Genomic DNA, 12,761 nt, shown 5'->3' on the forward strand with positions numbered 1-12,761 from the left:
ATCCCCTTTGGAAGTTGGTGAGTGCTGCTGCTTAGAAAGCACATGAAATAAAGTAATCAAATAATCAATCAATGGTATTTATTGGGTGCTTTCTCTATGCAGAGTAGGCACCTGGCAGAGTACATGATAGAGTTGGTAGACAAGATCCCTGCCCACAGGGTGCTACTTCACATTATTGTACAACAAAAACAATGTCAAAATGTCATCTACCCACACAAGAATTGCTTGAAGGGCATTCACTTGTCAAATCTAGGAACAATATGACAGAAGGCAGTAGAGAGATGTTTGCTCTCTCGATCTTGCCAAAGCTCATGGAGAGCACCTTCTGACTGCTTCAGGCTAAATTGATCTATCTCCTGCAGCTGTCTCTTAAAGGTCCCCAGGCTCCATCACATTGAGATTCAGCTTTGGGGGCTTTGTTCTTCCCTTCCTTCTTGAATGTGCCTCTCTTGGGGTTCACGGTGTTGCAGTTTTTTTACTACTCTTCCAGCTTTCATTCTCTTCATGTGTTCTACTACCTAAATCTGCGTGACTATGAGCATTGTTTCAATGGTAACTAATCTGTAATCTCGATGTGGGCTGGGAATGTCTGCTAATTATTTTACTGTAGTCACCCAAGCACTTAGTACAGTGCTCTGCACATAATAAGCACTCGAATGCCATCTATTGACCCCTTTCCTTTCTCTTTATCTGTTCCCCAGTGCCTTGCTCAGTGTTCTGCACATAGCTAGTGGTTAATAAGTATTGATGTCAATCATATGACAGTTTCCAGCACCTCACTGTTGCTGATCCTGTCTGGTCACTTGATGCTGTGCATGGCGGCTAGAGGGGGCTGGAGAAATTGCTCAAGAACTGAGATCTCATGCAAGAGACCCAGACTACTCAGCCATTTGGAAAGTTGAACACAGCTACAGCTTCATAGACCTTCAACTGGTTTAAGGCTTGATGAACCATTGTCAAGTTTTCTGTGAACATCCTAAAGGCACACCAATTTTCTTCTTGTGCATCTGAACAGTGGGCTGCCAGGGAAGCAGAATTTAATGACAGCATTAGGTTCTGTGATGCCAGTGTAAGCCTTTGGCTGTGTATAGATTTTTCCAATACATGTGAAGGATGATCAATTAATGAACAGTATTTATGGAGTGCTTATTTGGGCAGAGTATTGTCCTAAGTGCTTAAAACAGTACAATCAAGTTGATACGCATAAACGCTGTCCTCAAAGGGTTTACAATCTAGCAGGGAGACAGACACTAAATTTCAGGTAGGGAGAAGCAATAAATCATCAGTTATAAACGGCCTACTTTGTGTGCCTCTATAACATGGTCATCAGCATTCAGCAAGTTCCTGGTAACTATCTAGAAAGTGTCCGATGATTCTTGAAAACCTGTTCTGCTGGAACAATTCCTGAGGGTCCAAATGCAGATTCTAACACCAGCTTCTGGTCCCCTGTGGCATCTCCAAGCACAGCAGCCTAAAACAGGCTGGACATGATGGGATCCACACCACAACTGTGTTGGTTGGGGCATATGAACAGAATGGGCAAAAGCAGGATAGCCACACAGCTGCTGCACAGCGAGCTGAAATTGGGAAATTGAAAGCAAGGAGGACAGAAGAAATGGTTTAAGGTTACGGTAAAGCAAAGCCTCAGATCATACTGCATCCCAACTGAAAGCTGGGAGCCAATTACTGCAATCAAGAAAAGAATGCCTCTTTCCCAGCAAACACTTCCTAAGAGTCCTAAGTCAAGGAGGCAAAAGCAAAAACAGCTCTAGGCACTGCAAGCCACACACACAACAGCTGAAAAACGTGTATGTGTGCATACCCACAGTACGATCAGGACTGAGGGTCCTGCACTGCCCTTTTCAGACACACGCAGGCATCCATGGGTGAATCTTACCACTGTGGCTCTTCAAGGATGAAGAATAGCTATCTCTCCCTCTTCCCCCCACACCCCACTGCCAATCAGGTGATGAAGTATCCTAAGAATCTGGAGGAACTTTTCAGGGCATCTAAATAGGTTCTTTTGATGTCAAGTCCAGGTCAGCAAAAACATCCATCATCTTAATAATGTCCTTGGAATTTCTCCAGCATCTGGCAGGCTACAGAGAATGAGAAGCAGTGTGGTCTAGTGGATAGAGCACGGGCCAGGGAGTCAGAAGGACCTGGGTTCTAATTCCGGGTCTGTTGTGTGACCTTGGGCAAGTCACTTAACTTCTCTGTGCCTCAGTTACCTCATCAGTAAAATCGGGATTAAGACTGTGAGCCCCAGGTGGGACACGGCCTGTGTCCAATCTGATTAGCTTGTATCTACCCATCACTTAGAACAGTGCCTGGCACACAGTAATGCTTAAATGCCTTTTTTTTAAGTGAGCCGGTGGTGCAAAGTTCTGATCTGATAACACTGGGATTTGGAGGAAGGCAATAGTTAACAATATCTTCTATTAACCTTTCTCAGTGCTTAGAGTGCTGTGCCCACACTGGTCCATCCAAAAGTACTCCAGATAGGATGTGGCAAGAAAGAAAGACAAAGAGCAGCATCTGTGAAGCCTTCCAACAGGGAAACTGACTTCCCTTTCTTCCAGAATCATTTCAGCACCTTCCTCTCCCAAAGGACCGGTATAGTCCCCTCAAACCTGAGCCAATAAAGAAAAGCCTACCCGTTACGGCTGTTCCATATAGATTTTAAATCTTTCTTCCGTTGAACATCCAAACATTAGCAACATAACCCTTTCAGGGAGAAGACTTATTTAGCATGTGACAACATCCTCCTGGTTTCTGGTTTTAATCAGTCATAAGAAATCTAATTAGGAGTTTACGGAAGGAAAACTAATTGCATTATAGCAGGCAAGCTTAATAAGTTCCTCAAGAAAGAACAAAAGTAAATAAACATCTGATTCAAAGCAGATCTGACAACATCTTCTCATTAACGCCTAGCAAAGGTCCCCTGCTGTGCCACCACATTGAAAACTTCCCGGATTGCTCTATTGCTTTCTTAACCCTGCACTTTCACAAACAAGAACAAAGGAAGATTATTGCTAATGGTCTGGTAAAGCTGCTGGAGGTTTGATTCTCCTCTTCACCTGCCCCCCACAGAGCAAAAACTACAGTACCAGGTGCTACCAAGAACTGGTAAATAAATGACGGTGATTTGTTTGAAAGTCATCTCCTTGATGCCAAAAGAATATGTCAAACTGTTCCCTTCTCAATCAGGATGAAAATACCAGTCAGTCAATCAATTGTACTTATTGCGCACTTACTGTACTAAGTGCTTGGGAGAGTAAAATACAACAGGGTCGGTAGACTTGTTCCCTGCCCATGAATGAGCTTCTTCCCCATTGGCAAAGTTTCTCTTACTGTATCGTGCTCTCTCGAGCACTTAGTACAGTGTTCAGCACACAATAAGCACTCAGTAAATACCACCGATTGATGCACAATGACTCGCAAAGCAAGAACGGATCTTTGATTTGAAGTAGCTAGAGTTTTGAGTTCCAGATGCACTAGACTTGAGCTTAGATGATACCTTAACCTCCCTGCATCCATCTGATAGCAAGCCATTTGAATTCAAAGATGACATCGCCACCAAGGATTTCTCTGTGCATGGCTAAAGACAAGTTTCTTGTAGGCTGGGAATGTCAACCAACCCTTCTACACTGTACTCTCCTAAGCTCGCAGTACAGTTCTCTCAATACAGGAAGTGCTCAATACTACTGATTAATTGAAGATGGTAATACCCATTCACAGATTGCTCCTGGACCATTTGCTAATTCTCGTATCCCTTGTGGCCAGGATATTTTGGGCCTTCCTCTGGTTCCCTTTTATCCTGAAGCCTCCTTTTAGAAAGTTTCCCATCCCTGCTAACATCTGTCCCTACCTGTAAAAGGATGCTACCTGCCTCACAAAGTGTACAAAATAATTCAGGCAATAAGACATTCAGAGTTCCTTGTGGACACTAAATAAATTCAATGTCCTTTGGCCCTGACCCTGAAAATATATTCAGCTGTCAACAATCCCAACAAGCTTTCCCCAATAAATTCCCTGCAACCCAAATCACATAAACCCATCTGTCAGCTCTACCTACTTTTGCTCATCCTCAGCACTTAACTAGTTTTTTTCAATTATCTATTTGATTACTCTTTAAATAACTGCATGACTGTCTCCTCCATTATCAGAGTGTGAGTTCCTTGTGGGCAGGGAATGTGCCACTTGCTTATGTACTTCCCAAATGCTTAGTAGTGCAGTGCACCAAGTGGATGCTCAAAAAGTCCAATTTCTACTACTTAATTCCTCGTTTTAAACAAGGCAAGATTCACAGTGCCAGAGTCACTGAACAGCAAGTATTTCCATTTCCAGCTCAAGTGCTAGGAAACAGTTACTATGGGATCTTTACCTAAAAACCACTAAAAGTTATGAAAAGCCTTTTCCTGTTGGACTTTGCAGAAAGTCCGTAGCATGGCCTTAGGTGCGGGGAGAGGCAATGATTCTGACATTTTCAGAAGTGAAAGCTATATTTTATGACTGGCAATTTCAGCGCTTAGAACAGTGCTTGACACATAGTAAGCGTTTAACAAATACCATCATAATTATTATATTATTACTTAAATGCTTGACATTTAAGTGCTTTATAAATGTATCTTGGTGCACCCAAGTTACTAAATCTCGATGTAATTACTCTGATGAGCGTGTCTGGTTCAACAAGAGCAGACTGCAGAGTCGAGGAGCCCTAGTCAATTTCACTACACAATTTAAGAGGGGGAAGCAATTCTCGTGGAAATAGACGGACAGTCATTCAGACCACATACAGGTATTAGCTGCAAGTCCATAAATACATTTGATCAGAAAGGGTTGATCCGCTCCTTTTATGACAAAAGAAACGAAATGCTAGATACACTATAGTTTACGGAGGGCAGCAAGATCCATGAGAATAAATAAGGTTCATGAGGTGTGTTTTCACTATCCCTTCAGCTGAACCAACTCTTTGTCACCTTCGCCTCTCACGACTGCGCTTTAAAGCCGGTCCTTTCTGCCTCCTGAACCTCGCATGTCGCTAATTTCTCTAATCACCTTTCGATGCAGAAGGCGGTTGCTTTTCCAAAGGCGATAGCCCAACAGGCAACAAAAGGAAGGCATCAGAGGAGCTGCAGCAGCAGCCTCGGCCGCTTAACTGGAGAGGGAGGGAGCCTGGCTGACAGTTAAACCAGCCTTCCTCAAATGGAGTAAACCTGGACGATTCCCTGCCAGCGCTTCCATGGACTGGTGAGCTGAACCCCCTGTCACCGTTAGCCCCCCAAATGGGCCGGAGGGGTCCGGCTGTCTCATTCCACCTCATCCCCACGCTGACCCCCCTCTAGATCCACCCGTCGCTCCACGGTGTTTACTGAGCCTACAATGGTCAGACTGAGCCCCTTCCTTCCTCTCCATCCTACCTCCTTCACTTCCCCACAGCACCTGTATATATGTATATGTTTGCACATATTTATTACTCTATTTATTTATTTATTTATTTTACTTGTACATATCTATTCTATTTATTTTGTTTTGTTAGTACGTTTGGTTTTGTTCTCTGTCTCCCCCTTTTAGACTGTGAGCCCACTGTTGGGTAGGGACTGTCTCTACATGTTGCCAATTTGTACTTCCCAAGCGCCTAGTACAATGCTCTGCACATAGTAAGCGCTCAATAAATACGACTGATGATGATGAATGGGCAGGGCACTGTACTGAGCGGTTGGGGGAGTACAATAGAATAACAGCCATTCTCCGAGAGCCTAGGGCCCCTTGGAGCAGAGTAAGTCGACCACCCCAGCACCTCCGACTCGGGGCTAGCTCGGCCGACGCCTCCACCGGGGAGGTCGTTCAGCCGATTCAGTGGAACGTAGTGAGCGCTTCCCGGGAGCAGGGCGCTGTACTGAGCGGGGAGGAGGGAGTTGAGACGGGGGAACAACAGCAGGAGCACCGAGCGTCCTTGGCCAAGGTAACGGCCAACGTCCTTCCCGGGCTGTTGGCGTGGACGCCCCGGCCGGCTCGCCCCTTGCCACAAATACAAGATGCCCCCCGCAGCCGGTCCCTCGCCTGCCCTCCCGCCCGCAGAGTGTCTTAGCCCAGCGCCCGCTCCCTCTGCCCCCCGCTCCGGTGCCTAGCACCTAGTAAGCGCCTAACGGATCCCGTTGTCAGTAGCAGTAGTAGTAGTGGCAGGAGGCAGCCGTGTCTCCCTCCAGGCTCTCGGGGTGTCGGTGGGGGGAGAGAGGCGCCCCCGGCCCGGTGGCTCACCTCGGTTGACCAGCCGCAGGGCGTGGGTGAAGGACGGGTCGAGCGAGTCCTTCTCCGCCATGAGCTCGGGCAGGTATTTCTCCTCCTCCATCCTCCGCCGCTCCGAGGCCGAGCCGGCCGGAGCCCGAGGGCCGAGTCCCCTCTCCGCCCCTCCCCTCCCCAGGACCGGCCGGGCTCCTCTTGGCCGGGCACGGGGCACGGCTAAGTGCGGGCCATCCTCGGCGGGCACATCCTGCCCACCCGCCGGCCCCGCGCTCACTGAACCGCCCCTGGGCAGAAGCCACCGAGCATGCCTGGTGCCGCCCCCCAACTCCCGGCCGGAGCCCCCTCCCCTGCCCTGCCCTGCCCACAGGACCGCCCACCGCCCCCTCCCCTCCCCTGCCCACCGGACCGCCCCTGACACCGCCCACCGCCCCGGGCTTTACCCGCCACCGGAGCCAGGGGCGGGGACTGGGCGGTTGTGGCGGGGGGTGATGAGGGACTGGGGACAGTGTGTGAGGCCCAACGGACCTTGCCCAAAAAACGTGGCTCAGTAGAAAGAGCACGGGCTTTGGAGTCGGAGGGCATGCGTTCAAATCCCCCCTCTGCCAATTGTCAGCTGTGTGACTTTGGGCTAGTCGCTTCACTTCTCTGGGCCCCAGTGACCTCATCTGTAAAATGGGGATTAAGACCGTGAGCCCCGCGTGGGCCAACCCGATCACGCTGTAACCTCCCCAGCGGTTAGAACAGTGTTTTGCACATAGTAAGCGCTTAATAAACGCCATCATCATTATTCAATCAATCAATCGTATTTATTGAGTGCTTACGGTGTGCAGAGCACTGTACTAAGCGCTTGGGAAGTACAAGTTGGCAACATATAGACAGTCCCTACCCAACAGTGGGCTCACAGTCTCACCGTTATTATTATTATCCTGCCCTCCCGAAGGCCCGGGGCCTGATGGAGAACCCCTTCTGGGCAGAGGTAGAACCGTTGGGTCTCCCGCCGCCCCTAGAAGGTCTGTCCAGGCTGTGCTGTCAGGCTGTGAGTCTCTCCTCGAGTGAAAACCTGGCCAGTCCTCAGTCTAGGGGGGAGACCCCAGGTCGAAACCCCATCTTGGAGCCGTACCTCCCTCATAGCTGATCAACTGCTGGTTTGGCTCTTTCCAGCAGCCTCCTCACCACCTCAGACCCTCTCCCTCCCCATAAGGATAACTGTTGTATTTATGTGCCGACATCGAGCCAGGCATGGGGTTAGATGCAGGATAATCAGTTCAGTATAGTCCCTGTCCCACCCAGGGCTCACAGTCAAAGAGGGAGAGAGAAACGGTATTTAAGCCCCATTTTACAGAAGTGGGGAAACTGAAGGCCAGAGAAGTCAAGTCACTTGTCTAAAATCACACAGCAGACACTTGGCAGAACCAGGATAATAATAATAATAATAATGATAATAATAATAATAATGATATTTGTTAAGTACTTACTATGTGCCAAGCACTGTTCTAAGCGCTGGGATAGATACAAGCTAATCATGTTGTCCTATGTGGGGCTAACAGTCTTAATCCCCATTTTACAGATGAGGTCACTGAGGCCCAGAGAAGTGAAGCAGCTTACCCAAGGTCACACAGCAAACAAGTGGCGGAGCCAGGATTAGAATCCACGTCCTCTGACTCCCAAACCTGTGCTCTTGCCACTAAGCCACTCTGCTTCTCCTAAGCACAGATCAGGACCTGTGTCTTCTGACCTCCAGGCCTATACTCTTTCCACTAGACCACACTACTTCTCTTGGGCCTACTCCCCCAGCTCCATATTCCTTTAGTTTGGGAGTCAAACTCAACACCTCTGGGTCCCTCCCTCATCTCTCTCTGCATCTCAGCAGAAACCACGACCTATAGTGGATTTAGTCCATGGAAACTCCCCAGGCAAAGTCGGGAGAGAGGAGGGACGGGGGTCTAGTTTTCCAACGAGGCATGCCTCAAAACCTGTACATTTTCAAATGGAATTCACAGCCTTTGTACTTTCTCCTATGCTTCCCATCCCCGCTCCACCCACCTCTCATCCTGTACCACAGCTGGGGACCCCAGGCCTCCTTTCCCCCAGGGTCCCTGCAGGAGTCCTGGTTCCCAAAGCCAGTTGGTTAAGGCCCCTGGGAATGGCTGTAGGACAGGACCAAAGGCTCCTGTCTGCTTATTTTCTCTCTTCTCTATACCCGCCTCCCCACATCTCTCCCCACAAAGCATATTCTGGCACAGTGTACTGAAGGCAGCTGGGAAGGAGGGTTACCCACAGAGAAATGATTAGTAGAGGCAGTGAGCTCCATGTTCCTGACCCTCCCTCTGCTTATCCTTTCCTAGAGGGCAGCTGCCCAACATGTCTCTTGCCTTTGGGGACGGAGGTGATAAATGCCTCGTTGCTCTATAGAGCAAAAATGTCTCCTCCCTCCAACCTGGTGGGGCTGATGGTGAGGGTTCCTACCTGCTCTGCTTTGTTTCTGTGGAATTGTTCTTGCTTTCCTGGCCACAGCTACACAAGGTCAAGCTAGCCAGCTTCCCACCTTGGAGGAAGGTTGGGGTGGGGGGGTTGGGGGGGGAAGGGATAACTCGACTACCACTTTCAAGTTAAAAGTCTTCCCACCCTCAAAATGCTAGAGATGCATGAAAACAACCCACTTTTCCCCTACCTCACATTCTCCAACTGCTATTTCAGTCCTTCCCCACAGCTTTAGTATTCTAACAATCCCCAACCCATCCTCCCATAGCTCTTAAACCCATGCCTCGATACTCTTATTTCCTCCTATCATAATTTATTTCCGTGTCTCCCCCTCTTCTGCCACCTCTGCTAGATTGTAAACTCCTTGCTGGCAGTGATCATGTCTTCCAACTCTTGCACCGCCCTCCCACCCCACCCCAAGCCCTCAGTAATATTCATTCATTCATTCATTCAATCGTATTTATTGAGTGCTTGCTGTGTGCAGAGCCCTGTACTAAGCGCTTGGGAGGTCGGCAACATATAGAGTCGGTCCCTACCCAACAACGGGAATAGTAACTGTGGTATTTGTTAAGTGCGTACAATGTACAATGTCCCAGGCACTGTGCTAAGCTCTGGGGTAGATATAAGATCACTGAGTGGGGCACAGTCCCTGTCCCACATAGGACTCACAGTCTTAATCCCCATTTTACAGATGAAGAAACGGAGGCACAGTGAAGTTAAGTGACTTGCCCAAAGTCATAGAGCAGAGAAGTGGCAGAGCTGGGATTAGAATCCAGGGCCTCTGACTCCCAGGCCACTTCTCTTTCCACTGGGCCACTCTGCCCCTCCTTAGGACAGTGTTCTGCATGTAGGCACTCAATAAATTCTATTGATCTATAATGCATTTTTCCTTTTGACTTAGGATGATTCACAGAAAGCTTTTACCAGTAAGTAATATCAGATGACCAATGAGAACACAGCGTGGTTTGATCATAGTTGCGCCTAAATTGTTAAAGAAAGAATTTAATGAAAAAGGCAAAAAAATAAGATGGGAAACATTTTATTTTAAATATTTTTTCACATTTTTTAAACTTTTTGTTTACATGGTTCTGAGCAGGTGATTTAGACAAGTCATTATTTTATTTAATCAAATAATGTATTAATATGAGTTGAAAAAAATTGCAAGACTTGAAGAAATTTGAAATGGTATACTGGAATATAAGGCCAATGCTGTTTCATTGGTCCCGGCACTAAAATACGGGGAAGATTTTTGGGTAGGGACCAAAGAAGCCTCTATGCCCCCGACTGCATTTAGGAGCTCCTGGTCTTCTGCTCTGCACTACTCAGACATAACTCCTTAAGCTCCAGGAGACATTGCCTCCATCTCAAACTAAGAACCATGAACTGACCCTTCCTCTGTGGCTCCTAATCCATTTCTGTTGCCTTCCTCCTCCTACATCCTCCTCCCCCTGACTTCTGTGCATCACTAATCCATAAAGACTTCCCTCTATGGCCACTCCCTCACATGACTCTTCAGATCTTCTGCTGTCAAACACCCCCACCACATCCACTACTCACACTCTTGCAGACTCCTAGCTAGTCTGTTCCACCCCCTCCAAAGGCCTCAAGGCATCGCACTCTACAACCTGAATCACCATTGATCCCTCTTCCTATCCACAGTGTTCAGAAACTTCTAAACCTTGCCCAGTTCCTAAAAATCCAGGGGCCATACCTTAAGATCCCAGTCAGAGTTTCCCAGTCTTCCTATCCCATACCTTTTCCCTCCTGCTCCTCCCCTACTCCCAATCAGTTCACCAGGCATACAGACTTTCTGGGATCCCTCTTCTTCCCCATTGCTTCCTTGAATTTCTTATCTCCTCCCAGGACTAATCAATCAAACAATAATTTTCACTGAGCTCACTTTGTGCAGAGCCCTGTACTGAGAACTTGGGAGAGTACGACAGAGTCAGTAGATCCAATCCCAGCCCTCAAGGAGTTTATAATCTGCTGCGTGCAAAGCACTGTTCTAAGCACTTGTGAGAGAACAATAAATTTAGAAGATACAGCCCCTCCCTTCAAGGAGCTTACTAAAAAATTGGAGAGATAAGACTATGTGACTCCTGATGGAGCAGTTCTCAATCCAGAAATAGCTGTTTATAAAACAAAAGTCTCATTTGTAGGAGTAACTGCTCTAAATAAAAGTAACTTTCCAACAGAAGCGTCTATTTCTTTTACCCAAAAGTTGCTTATTCTGTAGGTTGTTTTCCCTAAACAAACTTGTTTTGCAGGGCTCTGGTTGTAGGTCTCTCCCCCATCTCACATGACCTCTCTGCCCTCTTCCCAATCTCCAAGGGCAGCCACGCGGCATCCACTGGGTCACAACTCAAGAGGAGTTTGTCATGTGGGATGCACACCAAGAGATGGCACAACCTTACCTACAAATCAGAAGTCTGAGCAGAGGAGGAAAATCAAGAAAACCTTCTATCCATCCCCAGTCTATAATTTATTCCTGCAGCTCAAGAAAACACATTGCAAGAAGTACTAGAAGACGAGATTGGGGAAGAAAACTGAGAAACCCCTTGTCTTGTCTTATGCTGCCAAGTCATCTCTGACCCATAGTGACACCGTGGACACATCTCTCCCAGAACGCCCCACCTCTATCTGCAGTCATTTTGGTAGTGTAGCCTACTCATCCCCAAAATCAGAAAGCACGGAGTTTTACCTTGATTGCTATGCCTTTCTTCCACTGGACTGGTTGCTGTCTTTCTGGATTTTACCCTTCTTTGTAAAAGTTCAGTCAGTCAGTAGTTTTTATTGAGCACACCCTGCATGCAGAGCGCTCTACTAAATAATAATAATAATAATGGCATTTATTAAGCACTTACTATGTGCAAAGCACTGTTCTAAGCACTGGGGAGGTGACAAGGTGATCAGGTTGTCCCATGGGGGCTCACAGTCTTCATCCCCATTTTACAGATGAGGTCACTGGGGCCCAGAGAAGTTAAGTGACTTGCCCAAAGTCACACAGCTAACAATTGGCAGAGCTGGGATTAGAACCCATGACCTCTGACTCCAAAACCTGGGCTCTTTCCACTGAGCCATGCTGCTTCTCTACTAAATCTAGTTCTCTACTAAATCCTGGGGAGCGTACAGTACAGTAGAGTTGGTAAACATGATCCCTACCCTCAAAGAGTTTTTGAATCCCACACTCTCTTGGGCTTGAATCCACAGTTTTTCAGCACCTGCAACCTGGGTGGCTGCTGAAGGTAAAGGAAAGACCAGAGGGGAATGCCTTCAAGTTTCTGGAGCAAAGATGGCAGGTTAACCTCCTCTGTCCTGGGACACGGGGTCGGGCAATTAAGACTCGGTAGTCCAGGGGGATGCAGCTCCCATGGAGACGGGATGCAGGGCGACTCCTCTTTCCAAGCTATCGGGGGGTCTCCAGAGAGAATGGCCCGGCCCCTCCCCCTGCCCCTCTACGGCTCCCTTCTCCCTCACCACACCTCTGCCTCTCTTTGTTCATTTGCACTTCCCCCTGCAGTTCCTCTCCCCACTTCCCCCTCACCAAAACCACCTGCTCCCACATCCTCTTGGCTTCCTTCCCATCCATCTCTCTTTGACAGTTAATGGTCATTTATGAAAACCTTAAAATGCAGTCTTACAATTAAAACAACACCCCCAGATCCCCTCAACTGTTGTACAAATGAATTTTCTTTTGGATTCTTCGTGGGGAGGCCCAGACACTAGCCGGCCGAAGTGATTATTGTGGCCCACCTGGCCTCTGTGCCTCCAGCTACAGAGCCCTTCAAGACCCTTTGTCAGCTTGCGTCACGCCCTTCCAATATGTTCCCTTTCCTGGGGGTGCTCCAGTCCTGGGTCCTCCTCCTGAATCTGGTAATGTCTAGCCCGTCCTTTCAAGCGCTATGTGCTTTGCACATAGTAAGCGCTTAATAAATGCCATCATTATTATTCAAGGCCCTCATGATGCCTTTAGCAGCAGGCTAGGGGCGTGAATGTTGCCAACTTGTACTTCCCAAGCGCTTAGTACAGTG

At 47.9% G+C, this 12,761-nt stretch overlaps 1 protein-coding gene across 3 annotated transcripts in view; it reads right to left on the bottom strand.

The window, feature by feature from the left end:
• The window catches only part of KHDRBS3 (KH RNA binding domain containing, signal transduction associated 3), a 129,707-nt gene extending 123,180 nt beyond the window's left edge, over positions 1-6,527 (bottom strand). For 2 of the 3 annotated variants that reach the window (XR_005454908.1, XM_038760548.1), the window contains exon 1: positions 6,265-6,527. Coding sequence is in view for 1 of the 3 variants with exons in the window: in XM_038760548.1 (XP_038616476.1) it covers positions 6,265-6,355 (91 nt within the window). In the remaining 2 variants the exon portion in view is untranslated. The remainder of the gene's footprint in view (positions 1-6,264) is intronic. The other variant, XM_038760549.1, reaches the window with a different exon arrangement.
• Between the last annotated feature and the right edge of the window lie 6,234 nt (positions 6,528-12,761).

Source organism: Tachyglossus aculeatus, chromosome 18 (assembly GCF_015852505.1).
Source record: "Tachyglossus aculeatus isolate mTacAcu1 chromosome 18, mTacAcu1.pri, whole genome shotgun sequence".
Lineage (NCBI taxonomy): Eukaryota > Metazoa > Chordata > Mammalia > Monotremata > Tachyglossidae > Tachyglossus > Tachyglossus aculeatus.